This window comes from Gordionus sp. m RMFG-2023, chromosome 1, assembly GCF_954871325.1.
Source record: "Gordionus sp. m RMFG-2023 chromosome 1, tfGorSpeb1-WG-v2, whole genome shotgun sequence".
Classification (NCBI taxonomy): Eukaryota; Metazoa; Nematomorpha; class Gordioida; order Chordodea; family Parachordodidae; genus Gordionus; species Gordionus sp. m RMFG-2023.
The window spans coordinates 63,125,580-63,147,401 of record NC_088775.1 but is presented as its reverse complement, the minus strand read 5'-3'; the positions used below and the strand labels follow the sequence as shown (position 1 = coordinate 63,147,401).

Genomic DNA, 21,822 nt, shown 5'->3' with positions numbered 1-21,822 from the left:
TATGAATTATACAAAATTTCGCCTACTTAATTTAAGATTATTAATTTTTTTAGTATTTTAGTAATCTATAATAATTTATTGTAATTACATCTGAAGGAAATGGTGGGGGGGGGGGGGGGTCGAACCTCTATCAAATATATATTATTTGAAATAACGATAAAGCATTATAGAATGATAATAAAAAAATCTTTTATTAAATTATATACAATCGCATTTAATATCAGAGCCCTGAAGGTAAATTTGTAGGCCTGGATTATAAGGTTATTTAGGGCTAGTCTATCTAGATTACTAGGTTTAATTTTAACACTATTGTCGCTGGTGAAAAAGAAAAGCTTGCTTAAATTCACTTTAGAAGTTTGGTGATTTTGATGAGTAAAGTGTTAAGAGATATTTGGTTTGAGGATGTTTTGGATATAAATAACCATCCAAATCTTACACCTCCGGAAAAATATTTTTTAAATGATCTAACTACTTTGATATTAATCTCTATAGCTCTATTATTTTTGTAGACGGTAGTCTAAATTTTTTGTGCTAAAATCCACAATATCGTTGGAAGTAAAAGCTGCCTAATAGCCGTATGAGCAATGGAAAGACCTATTTTTTGATTCAAATGGAAAGACATTATTCTCGAAAGATACCCATATTCAAATTAATATAGTAAGATCTACCATGAACCCACATATAGCAAAAATTAACATTTCCTTTATTGTTAAGGATATCGAATATATTGAAAGCCCTATAGAATGTGTTTTATTATAATAAATTTTTAATCCTTAACTTACCAAACAAAAATCATAAAACAATGATTGTTTAGTAGATTTTCTTCGTTAGAACTAATTTTCTGCCAAAGATGAACTATAAAAAAACTCTGCCTTAGGCATTATAAATTAATATGCATTTTAATTTAGTTAATAACTTAAATGGATGTTCTTTATCATCAATTATAATAATTTTTTCTGTTAGATGAGCAATAAAAAAGATTCTGTCGATAAATTTTCGTATAAATTACTTTATATTTTAAAAACTAATTATTCAAATATGAATAGTAAATTTTAAAATATTATTCATACGAATATGAAAATGCTCTATTCGATGATTAGTATACGAATAAGGTCTATCTGTTAATATAACCACGAATTATATATGTATTTTTTAGTTAACCCAATTTATTTTGTTAAAATGTTTGCCAAATCTAGATAGGGTATTAGGCACTGAAAACTCCAAAGAAGCTTGTAAAATATTCATTTAAAAAGTATAAAACATATATTAATAACACTTTTTAAAAATGTATATGAACAATATTTATTCCGTATAGCAATAAATAACAATATTAATAACGAATCTAATAAAAAAAAACTATATTTTATTTTTTCCCTTAGATAAACAAAGAATCAAGTCGCGTATTTCTTTCCTTTTACCTTTAATGACATCCGGATAAATTTTCCACCCGCCCTTATAAAATTGTCGTTTCAAAGGCTCTGTCTTTTCGGACCAATCCGGTAAATGAGAGAAAAATGTTTCGAAATATTTTAGAAGATAGAGCCCACAATCGTGATAATTATCCTGTTGCGCTATTTTAGGGTACACGCAAACAAGATTAGATTCATTGAAAATTATTTTAAAATTTTTATATCTCTGAAATTCTACGTTATTTGAATCCGGCGTGGTGAGTGTAGATGTGAATTTTTTAGAATTCCATTCCTCGTTGAGATAGGCTCGGATATATCGCGATAAGGCCCTGTGGCGCTGTTTCAAAAGCGAGTCAAATATCAGAACGTATATAGTGCGAAATGGTGGATTAGTACAGTTTTGTAATTTTTTATCGCGCGAGTAATGATAGCTATTTTCGATAGAATCCCGTAAATTGGGAGGCAAACATATAATAGCCAGGAACCAATGAGAGTCCTTGTTGATTGGAATAACGATATATTCTTTGCGGAAAATGTCAATATTTTTTGTCCATTTCTTGACAGGGCCATGAATATAAGGACCCAGAGGATCGATGGCATCTTTATCCGCCAGGTGGGAGATGGTGGTAACTTTTGTTATATTTGGTAAAACTGAACCGGGAGACACGTGAGAAAGAGTTTCACAATATTTACTCAAGAATCTATCGTAGATTATGCGCAATCGCTGGAAAGGCTCGGATTGACTTTTAGAATTTTCTTCTTTCTCGTCGCAAATTTTATTCGAATTTCCGTTATAAGAAGTAGGAGAAGGTGATTGAGCAATCTCTTTAATCTCATCTTTCGATATTATCAAGTCAGTCGTCGATTTTGAATCATCAATAAGGGTTTCAACATCTTCGTTTCGGTTCAAACGGTTACCTTTCTCTTTTCGATCCATTTCAGATTTTATGTCAGGCAACCGAGACGTGAGACGATTGTAGAAAAAGGAACTAAAAATGTGGATTTTGGCTTGCAAATTTGGGGGCTTGATACGTTCGCACCATAGATACTTAAGATAAAAGTCAATTATAGAATCGTTCAAGAATTCGTTGTCTTTTAAACACAAGATGTCAGAAGAGGTTATTTCGATCGAATCACATTTTTTGGTATCCAAGGGATTCTCGGACGCGAAGGATGGAACACCGTGATATGTCAAAATTTTGGAATGCAAACGTAACTTTCGTTCCATTTCACCATTTTTTGAGAAAACAGGAGTCGTTTCTGGAATAGGATTATGCTTTAGTGAGGGTATTGAATCACCGAATAATAATCCGTTTTTTTCATTCGTCAAACTGGAATAAAGATCCTCTATATCTTTCGGTCTGGTCGAATAAAACTGAGAAGGAGTTATTTCGAGTGAGTTAAAAGTTGTTTCGTGAGTCAAGATGTACTGAGTTTCATGAATATCATTACTATTTTGAGGCGAAGATGTTAGCCTCAAGTGATTGGCATCATTATTTCCAATATTTATCTTCTTATAAATTTTATATACGTTTGTAATCTTTTCAATTAAAAGGGATTCCTCACTTTTTCTCAATTTCAATATGATACTAAACCTTTTGATGGAATATTTTATATTAAATTCGTGATTGGCATTGAACTCTGGTCCCATTAATATTAATAAATTATAGTACGAGAAAATTTCATCACCCTTCCTGAAATGCCAATTCAGAATAATTTCATGAACTTCTTTGATATCTATTACAAATTTGACGTTATCTTGTCCGTTAAGTTCTAAATCTAAATCGTAAATGTTCGCTGGTAGTTTTACACAGAAGTGAAATGAATTTGAAGAAACAATATGGAGATATGGTGAATGAGGTATGAAAGGTATGGACGAAAGCTTGGAGTCTATCATTAATTCGATAAATACTTTATCCATCAGTAATTTAATATCTGCATCTTGATTATCGACATTCGAATTATTGAGTGAATCATTGTGAATATGGATGGGAAGATCTATTAAAGTTGTATCGTGATCCAAAGATGTCATTGATCTTATAATTTTATTATTACCAGAATAGGTCTTTCGAGTATCGAATATGGATACATTCGGTAAAAGCTTATCTTTACTAGGGGAATTTACATCGTAGTCGTATAACGATGATTTTATATCCACAAGAGGGTTAATTGAATTTTCTTTTTTCCTTTTCAAAGGAATCATTGGTTGTTGAGTAATATCATTGATAACTTCAGGATAACATTTTTATTATACATATCTAAACTTAAAAAACATAATATATTATTGTAAACTTCAATAAAATAATCTCTTTAAAGTTAAAAAAACTGAAAATTATTTTTAATTTATATGAATCTAAACGATAAATATTATTTTATGGACTTATGTGGGATGATACTTATAAAAAATTACTTTGTTAACATTTTATATAGTTTTCCTATTATATGTTAAAATTTGGTCAATACTTAGAATAGTGATGTATTCAACAATATAATTGATTATAAAATAGGTATCAATGGACTGAAATAAAACGATAAGTATAACAAATGGTCACACCTGGAGTTTTATTGTGATCCCAGCTACAAAATCCTGAGATTTTAATTTATTAATGTGATTTGTTCTGGAAAATAGAAACTTTACTTCTGTATCTAATTCACCTATTTAAAGAATGAAAGATACCCGTTTGATATGAAGGTTTCCATACAATTAAAAAGATTCGTTTGAATTATAAAACGAATATCTATCGGTATTGTTAGAGATATATTAACTATGACATGCTATATTGTCGAATAAATATAATCGACGGCGAAATAATAATTTGTTCTAGCTATTATTATTTTCAAAGATTAAAATATATGATTTAATAAATAATACCTTTTAAGAAGCATTCGATTTTTATTAATAAAATACTGTATTCTCTTTTATGTAAAACTTTATAATAAATTTTATGAATATATTTATTATTATTTACATGATTGTTGCCTAAAGAAATTACTTTTTGGGAAATTACAATTTTATCTTAAAAATTTAATTATTCTAGATGTATCTCCAAAACTAAGGTTGGCGTTTTTCATTTAAATCGAATTTTAGATTAAAATTTAAAAAAATTACGTTCCGAAGAAAAAATCTCTCGAGGCAAATTTATTCAACCATGCATTCGCTTTATTATTCCTGAAGAATTTATGAATAAACCATTGCTAAATTAGAAATATTGAATTAACCAAAAAGTATTATATGTTAGAAGCCATAAGGGCTGGGCTTACTTATTCTGCGACGCCTTTAAAATGCATTCAATACTTTTTGTACAAGCATTTAAAAAAAGTCTTGCAGGTGAAGTTATTAAATTATAACTAAAATAATAATCGTTTAAAGCTCAATGGAATTTTTCTCTTAGAATAATAATATTAGGCTAGAATAGAAAACAAAATTTTATTCATCTTAGTCACATATATAGGTTAAAAATTAATCATTGCATGAAACTGGAAATAATTGAGTGTTAAAGACCCCAGTTTTGACTTTCCTATTAAAGACTTTCAAGAAGCAAACTTTTCGCCCCAACCTTATCTAAAGAGAAAAAAGCATTTTGCACCATAAATTTTTTTTAAAAAAATTACACAACCAAAACATAAGATTAATTCCATATTCCCCAACATATAAGAAATAAACAAAATGTAAAATAATATAAAATGAAAGTATTATTTATTGATATTACTAATTAAATCAAAAAATATATCCAAACCCAACCCATTTCCTGCCGAAATAAAATATAATTTCAATTTCCCAAACCGGTTGGGTTTTGAAAATCTTTATTTCCTATCTATTAATTAAAATTTTCTATTTTAAACGCAATGAGAAAAGACGCGATCTTAGGAATATAATAATTGCTTAAATATAAAAATTTTAAAACATTCTGATTATGAAAATATCCAGTGGCGTAGCCAGGATTGATCAATAGGGGGGGGGGGGGTTAAAATTATTAGGAAGGCATCGCTCCCAAACCGCATTTTAAAAATTTGCCAATATTTTGTGCTTTATTAGTGTCTAACCACTATAGTAGCCAGCATAAATGAAAAAAATATTAGTAACAAAATTTTTGCCAAATTTATGATTAATACGCGACTGAAAGCATTGTTCTGAAATTTTATCAATGTTTATTCAATTGTAAATTAATTCAATCTATTCAGTGTAGAAAGAAGAAAAAAATCGCCCCCCCCCAAACCTCCCATTTTTTATGATCACTCAATATATCTTATTCTATGTTAAAAATAATTCTTTTAATTAAAAATTTTTCAGAGAATTTCATTATAGATTGTATTTATTATTAAAATACTTTAGTATAAATAACACCCCTTTTATTTAACTATGTATTTATTTTAATGATAATATACAATAAAATAAATTTTAAAATATAGAAATTTTATACAGATTATATTAAAAATTTATTCTAAATAACTATATTTAAAAAAAAATAAGAGTAATTCTTATACGGTATTTAAAAAAATCTAATTTAACAATTATAATTAATACAAATGAGTATATTAATAAAACAAATTCTTATAAGAGATCTGCAAAAGTAGGAAAATCAAGTTCGGGATGGGTCGAGACTAATATTTTTAAAAAAAATTAGGGCTGGGTTGGGTCTTGGAATTTTTTTTAAATAATATCTAGATATATCAATTTTATGTTAAATTTTTTATGTAAAATAAAAATATTTGATTTTATTTATAAAAACTAGACGAATATATCTTTTATTTTGAGTAATTATAAAAATGAATTTCTATATTTAAATAAATTCGGGCCAAGCCGACAAAACTCTTTAAAAAAAATTTCGGGTTCGGGCAGGCAAAAGTTTTTTAAAATAATTTCGGGCCGGGCTTGAAAAATTAGGCCCGATGCAGATCACTAATTCTTATTGCAAATGCAATATTTTTATTAAAAATATAATATATAAATATTATGACTAAGAATTCATTATAATTACGTTTGAATATAAAAATTTATGACTAAGAACATATTAATTTTATAATTTGAATTTATAAAGAGGGGTCTACTTTTCTCTGAGATTTAACTAATTCATCTAGAATCAAATTTTTATCTAGAATAATCTCCTTAAAATATTTAATATTGCGAATTCATTTAAACGGCTTTCACCGGTGCATTTCTTAAATAGGTTTCTAACCTTTTCAAAGTTGAAAAAGACCATTCATGAGTGCAGATGCTAATAGCTAAAATAAAAAGCAATGTTTTGATATTAGGCAGGAAATCTAAAGTGCAATTACACATGGAAAGGGCCTGCATAACATTTTTTGGTCTCAAAGAGTACTCTATTCTGTCAAATTTATACCAAAATTCGACATCACAAAGTAACTTATCCGATGCGGATAATTCATCAGAACAAAACTCTGAGATTTTCCTAATATCCTCTCGCGTTTCAAGTGTATTCAGACTCAACCGGCAAAAGAAAATAAAAGCTGTTTAAAATAAAATTGTGACTAATAAATTTTTCCTTTAATTGAAATAAAAATGTATCAATATGGGGAGTAAATATATTTATTTTATAAAAATCCTCAATAGTGGATGCGTCAATATTTAAGCGATTACACTATCTAGAAACTACTCTAGATTTAAAATTTTTAATCCCAAACATGTTAGCGATTACCTTTACTTTCTCATTATATTTACCAAATTAGAAATGATTTTTCTTTTATTTAAAAATTATAAAAAATTAATTAAAATTTTTAAAACAATCTGTTATATAAAATGTACTATATTAACTTTTATTTTAATTATTACTCAATTTATATTACTTTTAAATTGTTAATATGAGTTTTCAGCTATGTTTTATAACCGTAATTGATTTACATTTTATAAAAAAAGATATATTTTTTATTATATATATAGCTCATGAGAAAATTATAGTTGATAGTAACAGATTTATTTTTATACTTAATTTATAAAATAAAGAAATCTTCCTTATATTTAAAATGAGCGAAATCCCTATTATTAATTCCCATCAAAGCAATTCCTCTCAAGATCGACGTCTAATATTCTATTTTAAACAAGACTTTTCCCCGCTTGTCTTTACCATCTAATTAGTTTAACAATATAAATTTTATTATTAAATTTATAAATATCTAATTTAACTATGCCAGAAAAAATTTACAATATATTTCTATTTTTATTTAATTTTTAATATATATTTTTAAACCATGTTATTATTTAAAATTCTTATTTGTTTTTTTTAAAATATATTTCATTTTGATATCGTATATAATTTTATTTATAAATTGAAACCGTTTTTTAAATAAAATTATTCGAAATAAGAAAAAAATTTTAAAAAGATTTTCTAAAAAATTTTTGCTTCGGAGGTTATAGGGGGGGGGGTCCCCGTCTATGCCACTGAGTATATCTCACATATAATTAAATTAGTACTTTATAAGTTAGAATTAATAGTTATAAATAAATTAATTGAGGGCAGTAATTATATAGTTTTCATATCCTTAAATTTTTTTTATAAAAGATTTTCATAAGAGTTTAATATCTAAATATTTATTTTCAGGATAACACACATATGTCATTTATAATATTAAATTTTGATACTTAATTTAAATGCAAAATACTGGGTTCCATGTCAATTCAGCGAAACTTTAATCGCGTAAATTATATCATGAAAACTATTTCAAAAAATAGCAAAATCAATATCGTGATATTTGTTAATAATTTATTTTATATTGAAACACATATATTTAAGACCATATAAATTAACTAATATTTTAAAATTAGTTTGAAAAATCGATTCAATGATATTTTTTAATCTTCTTTTAACCTTAATAAAATTTATTATTAGAATATATCTTTATATGCTACCCGGTCCTATGCTTTCCTCATCATGACCTAACAAGGACTTAGAGAGATGTTAGTAGTCAATTTTTTTTATTAGCTTTCATTTCATATTATTACCGATACAGAACTCTTATGCTAAAAATAATTTACAGGCCTGTTCCCGCTAAGGTATAAATTTCCCCAGATAAAAATGTATAAGTATGTAAGGGTAAATAAATAAAAAATAAACACTTAACTCTTTTTGCCCTGTGTCCAGATATAGAAACTAGAGATCCGCAAGACCCGACTCGGCATTTATCCGCCCAGACCATTAATTATTTTCAAATTTACAAAAAAATTAGGACAGGTCCAATAAAATTACTAAAAGTCCGCTAAGACCCGAATTTTTTTGTAAAAATTTTCCTGCAAATTTTTAAAATCTGTATCTAATTATTTCCAAATGTCAATTAAGGCTCATCTCTCTAGCTAATTATTAAATATCATGTTTAATTTTTTGTTAATATTATATTATTTATTAATTTTTGAAAGCTCTTAAAAATACAAAGAAATTAACATATTGTCATTTGTTTTCAAATAAATTAAAATGTTAGCTTAAAATTTAAAACAATATATCATAATTTTAATGCCCGAGCTGGTCTATTAAAATTTTACGAAAACTCATAGATTTGAGATAATCTCCCATTTATATATATACCAATTGTCACACCCAGCTCGATTTTTTTTATCTAATTGCGGGCCTAAAAATTTTTATGAGTGACATTCAGGGCCCAGACCAGTATAATTCTATTTGCCAGGCTAGTTTTAATTTTTTTAAAAAATTTCCGGCTTGGCCGGGGAGGCGGGTTTGCAGATCTCTAATAAAAACATCTTCATTTTTTTGATCTTGAATATTTTCTATAATATTTAATTTAATTTTTGTCCCTAGTTGACTGATGTTTTTAGCAACATATTTATAAACTGGTCATATTATTTGTATATTTGTTTTCAGGAAAATTCTGATTTGTATTCATTCCATTTTATTGGAGAAAAATGAGCTAAATTGCTTTCAAATTGAACAGAAGGGTTTAGTTATGTTTTTCTTAAAAACGCTGTTAATTAAATTGAACTGGCATTAAAAAAAGAAATCATCCAAAAAAAAAATTATTAGTAATTGGAAATCAAGTGATTTATTTTCTTAATTTTCCTAATTCTAACTTTCTTCAGATACAATTACATAACACGTTTTAGCAATTTTATAGAGAAATAAGATATTTAAAAAAAATGAGAATCCTTTTTATTATTATTTACATAAAAAGAAAAAATTTACTTAGAAATCATCTATGATTTTTAAAATAATTTGAAAGAATCTAAAAAATTTTAACTATCAGTATTTTGTTGATTAATTGTTGATAACATTCTAAGCATTTGAAAATATTTGCTAAAATTAACTTTTAATCGCATTTTTTAAATGGATGCTTTTTGAGGAGTGGAGGGGGGGGGATGGTTTATTGGGGTAAAAACTGAACCCAAATGCCCCCTCCGTACTTAAAACCTTGAGTAAGAGAAATCCAAAAGATACCTAATTTATAATCACATGATAAAAGTCACATGCTTATTTAATAGTCAATAAGTAACAAAAAATTTAAAACACTTTGCGTTTATGATTTAAAGAATTTATGTGGAAAATTATTATGTGGTTTTCTAGTGATGTTAAGCTAGTTAGCTACCTGTAACTAGTTACAATTTTTGAAATGTAACTGCCAAAAGTAACTAGTTACTTTTAAAGATATATGCAAATAATTAATTTTATTTTTAATATGTTGTGATAAATTAATTTTAAATTTTGTGAAAATGTCTGATTGTTATAATTTCCCGTTCAAATTGATTTTCTTTTCTTAAATTGTTACATTGCTGCTGGGCTTCATAATTTTGTAAGCAAATTCAAGTAATTTAATAAATTTTAATATTATATTTATTTACAAATGTAGCACAATATATTTTTTTCCGTCAAGTAACAAGCATTGGAACTTCATATCATACGTAATAAAAAAAATTTTAAATTTAGTATAAGGAAAAACAAAGACAGATTATTTTAGAATTTAATATTAAATTATTAATCATTACTTACAAGAACCAAGTCTAACAAAAGCATAAGCACATTACTCAAATTTTAAAAAATGATTAAATTTATTTTTTGGTCTAGCCTGAATTTTTATTTATAATCAAATTATATATAAATTAGACACATTTTAGAACTGTATGTTTCACTCATTAATTGATTATTCTATTCCTAATTTAGATAGTGTTATTTATATTTATCTCCTAAATAGAAACAGAATACAATATGAATTCTGAGTCAGATGATGAAGAAATTATACCTTCTCCTTCTACAATAATTGAAAAAAAAAAGGACCTTCCTTGGCCAGGTTTTGAAAAATATTTTGAATTCCACAAAGAGAAGGCTGGTAATACTAATATTATTGTCAAATGTCTCTTATGCCTACGATATAAAAAGTATATTGCAGCATCTAAGTCATCCACAGCTAATTTATGGAAACATATCTCTGTAAGTTTACATAAATTGTATTATTATTATATAGAATAATTAAATGAATTAACTTTATAAGAATAATTAAATGAATTAACTTTATAAGAATAATTAATATTAATTAAATATTTATATATTATAGAGAAAGCATCCTAACCAATCCGTAAATATAAAACGAACCATAGATAATAAGAAAATTAATTCAGCCACATCAAGTAAGTTAAAACAAACTAAACTTGACTTTGGTGGAAAATCAAATTTTAAAGGTAATTCACAAATTATTAAATATATAATAAATGGAAATCACCCATATACAACCAGTGATGATGAAGATTTTGTTGAGCTGATAAACACCCTGCAACCTAATATGAAGATTATATGCAGACAAACCTTAACCTTAAGAATATCAAAATATTTTGTTCAAATGAAGGATATTCTAATAGAAAAATTGTTAGAGCCTAATTTTTTTTGTACAACAGTTGACTGCTGGACAGCATTTAATCGGTAAATATTTTTTTTACTAAAATACACAATACATTTGGTTATCTTTTGTTTTATTAATAATAGCTCCTATATTGGTATAACAGTACATTGGATTGATGTGGAGAAATTGGAAAGGCCTTCAGCTATTCTAGCCTGCCAAAGACTACAAGGTAGGCATACATATGATGTGATCAGCAAAGCCTTAACTGCTGTTTTTAAGGAGTTCCATATCCAAAATAAAAATATCTGTACAATAACGGATAATGCAAGCAACTTTTCAAAGGCGTTTAGGTATGCCTAACTAATTTACTTTATAAATTATTTCTCTTAGAGTATTTAGCTGCCCATATATTATAATGGAGGAAGATTCTGTTTCTGATATTACATATATCTCAATAGAAGATATAATGTCTTCTTCTGGGCTCTCCAGTTATGATATTAATGACTTCGACTACCTTCCCAGGCATCGAAGATGTTCTTGCCATACATTAAACTTAGTGGCAACACAAGATGCCAACAAGTTACTTTTAAACAATGAAGGGTATAGGAAAGTTTATAACTTAGCTATATCTATATGCCAACGTTTGTGGAACCTCCAAAATAAATCTGGGCCATCCGCTGAACTTATTAAAAAAAATTGCATTCTCAACTCCCATATCCCGTTATAACAAGATGGGGTTCCTTTTATAAATCCCTGGCCAAAATATTATCGTTTTTAAATCAAGTGCCTGTGGAATTTGATTCATTATGTGATGAATTAAAATTGTGTAGATTCACATCAGATGATCGTGATTTTATAAAAGAATATTGTAGTGTAAATTTAAATTAATGTCTTATAAAAATTTACAATTTAAAAATTAGATTATGCATGTCAAAGCTATTGATATACTTGAAGGGAAAAAATACATGTATCTGGGTTATTATACCCCAACAATAACACAAATACCTATATGTATGGCAGATGTGCAGGGATTAAAATATTGTCAACCTCTAAAGGATACTATATTAGCTAGTATTGAAAAAAGGTAACTTAAATCAAATAATTATTTATAAATTAATAATATCATGTTATAGGTTTAATAATTTTTATGATAATGACAACATCATTGCTGCAATTCTTCACCCTTTATTTAAAACTGACTGGCCTTGGATTAGGCAAGAAAGGAATGAAGCAAAAAAGGAGGAAATTTTAAATTTAATAAGTACCTTAATATCTCAAAATGAATCCCAGACGAATGAATCATGCTCAAAACCAACATCACTTGATGTAGTTGGATTTTTTGACCTAAAGCGCCAAAATATTCTGGATAATGAACTTATAGAAAACTTTATCAAATCTAATAACAATATTCTTTATATAACGATTTTCCAAAGTTAAAATTACTCTTTATTAAATATAATGTTGTTCTAACATCAAGTGCTCCCGTAGAGCACTTGTTCAGTCTAGATAAGCTCATTTTTGGAGATAAACGAGCATGTCTCCTAGATAATAACTTTGAAATTAATTTGTTGTTAAAAGCAAATAAACATTTATTAGATTCTAATATTTATGAAAAATAAATGTTTTTTTTTCAATGCAAATATATATTTTTATATTCGATGTAAATATTCAATTTGGCGATATTTTTTTATATAAATAAATTGTATATTATTTTAAATAACTGATTATACTTTGTTTATCCTAATTTTTTTTATATTAAATAAATACATTCAATAAATAAATATATTATCTTTATAGCTTTATTCTATTTCAAAATATATACTGAAGACTTTTATTCCTACAGATTTTTTTCAAATTTTTTATTTTTTGTAGAAATGTAAACCGGCATAAAATATTATAATATTTTTTTAAAAAACAAGCTTTTAAAAAATTATATTTCATAGAAAATTGGTATATATTAGGAGGGCTAACAAAATTTGTGATTTTTTTTAAATCATTTTTTTTACCTTAGTATAATATTTCTTTGTAAGTAAAAATGTTAATGTTTAGGAGATCCGGTCAAGAAATTATTTAAAAAATATATATTGATAAGTCATGAGCTAATTTGATAATTTGTCAAATGAAAAGCCGACTGTCAATCAAGAATTCAATGATATGAGCAAACCGTCTAAAAAAATTTAACTAGTCGATATCAATGAGTCAGTAAAAACATTCATTTTCTAAAACGAATACTGTTTTTTTCAATTGGGTACCCTGATGCATTAGCCAAATTAAAATCGCTAATACCCTTTAATTATATCGTGATTATAAGTTTTGTGGCATGTTTAGTATGTCCCAAAAATCAACATTTTTTAAAACTCTCCCTCTCCTCCCTTTTTCAAAAGGCGGCTAGTTTTTAAATTATATTGTGATAAATTTTAATTAACTCTTTTTCTGATATTTATAACAAAATATTACACCGATCAAATATGCAATCTAATTATTTTTAAAATATTTGGTTATTTGAAAAAATTTAAAAAAAAAGATTTATTATCTAAATTAGATTAGTTTATTATTATTATATGGTTGTTTTGTAACCCATACCTCATATAGAAGTGGCCCTTAAGTTATTTAAGAAAGTTTCATTTGTGTATAGTGATAAGGGTAAAATGTTGTAATTGACCCAATGGGTTACATGAGGAACCATCGGGAAGACCCGTGCAAACAGAATAAATACGGATTAAGGCTCAAAAAGGGTATTTAGAAGATTCCTATAAAGATGAGTTAGTCGGATTATCTCTCGAACTTATATAAGGCTATCAGGACTATGTCAGAGCTATACACTAATGAAACTGATATACAGTAGTTTATTATTATTATATGGTTGTTTTTATAACCCACCACTAAATTCCAAACTACATCTAACCCTTTTAATAAAATTATGTTTTCAGATGAAATAATAAAAATATGAAATATGGTTAGCCAAACTTAGAAATCCTTTAGGAAAGTTTTCTTTTAAACAATTAAATGCAAATACCAATATTGAGTAGGGGAGACTGGGGTTAGGTAAACCCCGGGGCTTGGCAAACCACTTAATCTCATTTTAATTTTTTTTTTATCCTAATATAATTTTATTAGTTTACAACTTTAGACAAAAAATCTTTTGAAATAATTAATTATTAAAAAATTTTATTTAAGATAAAATTTTGATAAAATTTTTGAAAGTTTCATGACAGAATTTTAATTTTTATTAAAATATATATTCATTTACATGTAAATTAAATTTTATAGCAAAGTTTAAACACTCTTCTTTAATTTGGGAAAGTTTTATGAGTATTTATTATGTTTAGATATTATTTCAATCATTTGTCATTTTAGAGCCAGCAGGGCTTGCTAAACCATGCACGTCAATTATGGCAGATAATGGAAAAAATTTTAAAATCTTGAAAAAGCAATTTAATGGCTGTTTATGATTGGTATTTAGGATTTATGCTAAGAAATCACAATCTCTCCTTAAGATCCTTATTTTTTTTATGTCCAAAAAGTTTATTAAATTAACCAAAATTACGTTAAAATTTTATATTATTAGCTTTAATTTATAAGTATTATGATATTTTGAACAATAAAATTATTATATACGTATCATTATTAATAAATAAAAATTTTCAAATTATTATGGCCCTAAAAACACCAATGTTTAGGAAGCCCCTTGAAATGGTTTGCCTCACCCCGCTATTGAAGCTTGTTGGACAAAATTTTCACTTTTACAAAAAATAAAATTTTTTAAAAATGGTTGAACTCTTAAAAATCTTTATAAGGCACCTTTATAGAGTATAGTTTTAGGTATCTAATCATATATTATTTTTTATATTATCTAAAAAAACCAGGAGCTATAGCCAATTTTGTAAAAATCGGTTCGACTAACCTCAGTCTACATGAAAAATAGCAACGCACTGTCAAATAGGCATATAAAATCGATCCTTTAATTTAAAATCTAGATTTTGGTATCGTGATAATTCTCTTATAAAATTTTAAAAAACAAATAGAATATTATTTTATTGTAGTAAATGCTAAATATAGTAAAATAAATTTAAAAAAATTGATGTTTCTGTTATTTTTACTTAATTTTATAAGTCTTCATTTTTCAAAACTGCAAACCCTGAACCCGAACATAATTCAGAGATATTCCACTGAACCAAGAATCCTTTTTTAGAAGGAGGGTTTACAGTCCTGAATTTAACAAGCTATTTTTTAAGAATATTAAATAATTTCTCACTATATCGAGATTAGAATTATACAAAACAATTAATAATGTTAAAAATTGAAAAAAATAAATACAAAATAAATCAAGTATTTTTTTTATCTAATAAATAATAGTATTTTTCATATAAAAATTATTTAATTCTAAAATAATAAGTCTTTGTCTTTCTTCATATTAAGTATTTTGATCAAATGCTGTAAATAGAATTTTATTAATATTGAATCACTGATTTTTTTTTAAAAAAACGGGATTAGTTAAATCGCGATTTAACTCAAGTTCATTTTTATTGGACAACCTTATATCGATATTGAATATGGGGTGCAGTGCATCTCTGGATATAACAGACAATTTAATTAAATAAAAATGATTATTTTAATTATGTTAATTGGGTAGTGTTGCTAAATAGCAACATTTGGTCAATTTTAAAAAAAGGCTAAATCAAGATTTTAGCAAAATAAATAAGCTTGAGTACTTTAATTTTATCCAAAATAGTAAGTTAACCGCTTTCAAAAATTGGCTAAATTGAGCCGTTTAACAAAACTAGCAATGTGACTCGTTAGAAATTTTGAAATCCTTTCCTTATTGCAAATAATTAACAAAAAATAAACCACAAATAAATTACATTTTAATTACTCTCATTAATTCATTATAATGAAATTATTTATAGAATAAAATATCATAAAATAATCAAAAACAATAAAAAAATATCAGCCCGATTTGATATTTTTTAAAACTATAAATATTGATGCCGATCCTATATTTAATATCGGCATAGCCTTAATATAAATATCTAATTAAATTCATTGTGATAACACCACTCAATACTTAATTGAATAAATGCACTAATAGGTTTGATATTGTTCTAATTAAAAATAAATAATGTTGACATCCATGCAATATAAAATTGACAACTCTTTAATAACGATAATATAAGATCATCATATTATCTTGTTACCGACTCAATATATTCTTATTGAATGATTTTGTATTGATTGGCAGATCTTTTGTGTTATTGATGTCAATAACATTTGATTCACTAATATAGATGCAAAAAACCAAACAATTCATCAAAAGGTGACAGTTTCATCTATTATCTGTATGTAAAATGTAAATTTATTTATATGGTTAATATTGATCCACCTCTTGGTAGCTCAGTATAATTTGAATTCAGGTTAAATAGCTCATCTATGTTTCACAACTGGGAATGTATATATAAACAAATGGATATAGGTATCCAAATCTTTATTCTCATTATAACTACGCAAGTTGTTATTACCCAATTTTCTTAAAATTGTTTTTGTGATATTTTCACTATTGTATATTACATGCAAAGTTAGTCATGTAATTTCTTTATGTACAACCATTGGAATTAAAATGTATTTTACTTCTGAAACATTTTTAGAGTTTTGTTATGGATACTGCTGAGGGAAATATATGTCGATGACTGATGTAAAATTTCCAGTTAAAGCCACCTTAAAAGTACTCAGGATCTATTGATATTTTAGAATTAAATAGAAAGTATCTTGAATACATAAGATTTTATAATATTAAAATTGTAGTGATTGTTTTCCAATACTATATTATCAAGATATTTATAATAGAATAAATGAATAATCTACTTAATGGAGGGCAACCAACCCATATATTTAAAATCTTGTAAGTGCAGATGTTACATAGATTTTGTAATGGATAAATCCTCATATTTTGAGATATGTACATTTCAGCATCTTTTTGATTTAGTAAAGATGTGAGATTAAAATTGGTATATAAATTAATATAAGTTGAGGGTGAAAAAAAAAATCATTTTTGCAAAACAATTTTATGATAAATGAGTGCTTAATCAGCCCATTATTTAATATGGTTTTAGTTTCTTCATCTAAATAATATTTAAACAATTCTACATCAGATGCATCTATTATCATTGTGGTATAAAATCTAATATCAAATTCTTCATTTCTGTCAGTGGCATAGCCAAGATTGATCCATGGAGAGGGGGGGGGGTTAAATTTTTTTCGAGGCTTCACAAACTGCATTTTAAAAATTTGCCAATATTTTGTGCTTAATTAGTGTCTATTTACTATAGTAACTAGCATAAATGAAAAAAATATTAGTAACAAAATTTTGGCCAAATTTATGATTAATACACAACTGAAAGCATTATTCTAAACAATTTTATCAATGTGTAGTCAATTGTAAATTAATTCTATGCATTCGGTGTAGAAAGAAGAAAAAGATCGCCCCCCCCCCAACCTCCCATTTTTTATGATCACTCAATATATCTTATTCTATGTTAAAAATAAATATTTTAATTAAATTTTTGCATTGCAGAGAATTTCATTATAGATTGTATTTATTATTAAAATACTTTAGTATAAATAACACCCCTTTATTTAACTATGTATTTATTTTAATGATAATATACGATAAAATAAATTTCAAAATGTATAAATTTTATACAGATTATATTAAAAATTTATTCTAAATAATTATATTTAAAAAAAAAAGATTACAATAAAATATGAGTAATTCTTATACGGTATTTAAAAAAGTCTAATTTATAATTATAATTAATACAAATGAGTATATTACTAAAACATAAATAATTCTTATTAGAGATCTGCAAAAGTAGAAAAATCGGGTTCGGGCTGGGTAGAGCCTAATATTTTTAAAAAAATTCGGGCCAGGTTGGGTCGGGACTAAGAATTTTTTTTAAATATATCAATTTTATGTTAAATTTTTTATGTAAAATAAATATTTGATTTTATTTGTAAAAACTAGACGCCTTATAACATAATATTTTGAGTAATTATAAAAATGAATTTCTATATTTTAATAAATTAGGGCCAGGCCGACAAAACTTTCTAAAAAAAATTTCGGGTTAGGGCATGCAAAACTTTTTTAAAATAATTTCGGGCCGGGCTTGAAAAATTAGGCTCAATGCAGATCACTAATTCTTATTGCAAATGCAATATTTTTATTAAAAATAGTATAATATATAAATATTATGACTAAGAATTCATCATAATTACGTTTTGAATATAAAAATTTTATGACTAAGAACATATTAAAATAATATAGCAATTTTATGATTTGAATTTATAAAGAGAGGTCTACTTTTCTCTGAGATTTTACTAATTCATCTAGAATCAAATTTTTATCTAGAATAATCTCCTTATAAATATTTAATATTGCGAATCTATTAAAGCGGCTTTCACAGGTGCTATTTCTTAAATAGGTTTCTAACCTTTTCAAAGTTGAAAAAGACCTTCCATGAGTGCAGGTGCTAATCGGTAAGGTAGCTAAAATAAAAAGCAATGTTTTGATATTAGGCATGGAATCTAAAGTGCAATGACACATGGAAAGGGAGCATTTTTTGATCTCAAAGAGTACTCTATTCTGTCAAAATTTTTATACCAAAATTCGACATCACAAAGTAACTTATCATACGATCCTGATAATTCATTAGAATAAAACTCTGAGATTTTCTTAATATCTTCTCACTTTCAAGTGTATTGACTCACCCGGCAAAAGAAAATAAAAGCTGTTTATAATAAAATTGTGACTAATAAATCTTTACTTTAATTGAAATAAGAATGTATAAATTAGGGGAGTAAAATATTTATTTTATAAAAATCCTAAATCGTAGATGCATCAATATTTAAGCGATTGGACTATCTAGAAACTACTCTAGGTTTAAAATTTTTAATCCCAAACATATTAGCGATCACCTTTACTTTCTCATTACATTTACCAAATTAAATGATTATTCTTTTATTTAAAAATTAATTAAAATTTTAAAAGCTATCTAATTAGTTTAACAATATAAATTTTATTATGAAATTTATAAATATCGAATTTTTCTATGCCAGAAAAAATTTACAATATATTTTTATTGTTATTTAATATATATTTTTAAACCATGTTATAATTAATTATAAATTCTTATTTGTTTTTTAAATATATTTCATTTTCATATCGTATATAATTTTGTTTATAAAATGAAACCGTTTTTTAAATAAAATTATTCGCAATAAGAATGAAATTTTTTTTTTATTAAAAAAATTTTTTTTCGGTGGTTATGGCCCCTTATATACGCCACTGATTTCTGTCTAAAAACAATATTTGTTTAAATTATATTTTTCTCAAGAGTAGTTATATTGAAATATAACAATTTCAATCAAAAAATTTTCTTGGTCAAACTCAACAAGTTCCTCAAAATAAAATTTTTATTACTTAATTATAAAGATGCCAAATAACAAGCCTTCATTCAATGAAAGAAAAAGTTGTATTTTTATTTTTTTTTTATCCAATTCATAAAATATCATAGTAATCATTTCTCTGGTAAATTTAGAATAATGGTTAATAAACCTAATGCATTATAGTTCCCAGTTACAATATGTAAAATATATTCATTTGGCAAATATATAATTTATTTATATCATTCTAAATTAATTTTTTCTAATGCGATTCCTTGAATAGAATAATATATTCTATTTATCAGTAATTAATGCCCATATTACTTTGAATGGAATTATTTTGAAGGTATATTTTAATAAATTTTAATTATAAAATCATATAAGTTTGTAGAAAGTGAATATTAAAATTTTAAGGAATTTGTAGAATTTAATTGAGGAATTAACAAAACTTTAATTCCTTTATAAATAATTGCATTAAATTTGCTAAAATATAATTTGATAAATGATTTTTCATAATTCATAGATACGTAAAAATGGTCATCATATGTTATCTTTTTACAGGGATCTGAACTGTAACATATATTTCAGTTCAGGTTTAGACAAAGCTAATGATTCACCAGTCAGGTCCAGTTTTTAAGAAAAAATAATATCAGACAGGTTTGAACCTTTAAAAGGTTCAAATGTTTATACAAAACCTTATTAAAATTGTATATATTGAACCAGCCCCAAAAAATATTACAATTAAAATATTTTCTTCTGTCAAATTATATTTTTAAGGAGAAGGAATAAATTTTATGGCTGTGAACCAGAATCCCTCAATATTTTATTGAACCCAAATCTGAACCCTTTTTTTAAATTTAAGGCTCAGGGTTCAATAACTTTTTATTAAATATTAAATTTTTATTTATTTTAAAAAATATATTAAAAATAACATAAATAAAATTATATAGATAACATGCAAATTATTTAATATAATATAGTTTTTTTTAATTTTTAATATAAAAACATTTTTGGTAAAAATTATTTTATAAAGACTGATGCTTCCCTTATTTTTACTAAATAAGTCTTTATTTTTTCCAGATCATAGCCCCTCTGAACCCAAACCGGGTTCAGAGATATATCATTGAACTAGAACCCAAACCCCTTTTTAGGAGGCATCCCTGCTGAGAACACTTCCATATGCTAACCAGGGTGGTTGGCAGGGTTAAATAATAGTATAAAAAAATATCAGGAAAAACTTACTGATACTATCAATCAAAAATTATATATACTATAAAAGAGTTGGTAAAACCAATTAACAAATATTTTTAGAGGTTCAGTTTAACAGTTCAGGTTCTGTAAATAATAAGTTAATTCCAGTTTAGGATTCGGCTTGGATCCCTGGATTTTTTAAGCTATAATATACTAGTTTCTTGAGCAATAAAAGGCCACAAAAGGTTTTTTTACAGCCATAAAACAAATAGTTAGTTGTAGAATTTATAGGGAAACCAATGAATAACATAAATTCAACATATCCATTTTGAATTAGAAATAGTTCAATCAAAAACAATATCGTTATTATTAATTATAACTGCATCATAAATAACTGGATTTATTGAGTTCAAGAATTCATGACTAGTATATAAAGGTTTAGGTAATTTATTGAAATTATTATCAGAAAAATATAGATGTTTATTAAATAAATAATTCAAATTGCATATAATATTTCAAATTTGGAATTGAAATGTTTAGAAAGATATATTAGTAATAAAATCATTATAATAATAAATTGTTGGTTTTTCATCAATAAAAAAAATTGTTACTTCCAAATATTCAGGTTGCTTTTCGCATTCTCGATTTACTATTCAAAACGGGGACTTTTATTTTCGGTTAGTGTAGGACATCTTTTTTGGTAAACCTGACAAATTTCGAAAATCAGTCTGTTTCCGTCAATCATCGTTAAAAACAAAATAAAAATAGTATTTTGATTTTTTTTCTAAGATGTGCTTAATTATATTCTAAGATCTTTCGTTTAAATTATCTATAATTTGTTTTATTCTAAGATCATTTATAATGATCATCAAATGAGGATTTCTAAATTTTTCTTTATGGTTCCTTTTAGAGAATTTGTAAAAATAATATTTTTATTTTAGTATAACTGACTTTTTCAAAACATATTATACAAAAATTAGAATATATATATAAA

General features: G+C 25.5%; 1 protein-coding gene across 2 annotated transcripts; it reads right to left on the bottom strand.

The window, feature by feature from the left end:
- Positions 1-1,192: 1,192 nt before the first annotated feature.
- On the bottom strand, positions 1,193-21,565 carry LOC135930905 (uncharacterized). Of its 2 annotated transcripts, none has more exons than XM_065467705.1 (2): positions 21,440-21,565; positions 1,193-3,672 (listed from the first exon to the last, which is right to left on the bottom strand). In XM_065467705.1, the coding sequence occupies exon 2, from the start codon at positions 3,610-3,612 to the stop codon at positions 1,357-1,359; it is 2,256 nt and encodes a 751-aa protein (XP_065323777.1). In that variant the 5' UTR covers positions 3,613-3,672; positions 21,440-21,565; the 3' UTR covers positions 1,193-1,356. The 2 variants fall into 2 exon arrangements, with proteins under 2 accessions (XP_065323777.1, XP_065323778.1); XM_065467706.1 differs by having other exon boundaries at positions 1,193-3,667; positions 21,440-21,518.
- Between the last annotated feature and the right edge of the window lie 257 nt (positions 21,566-21,822).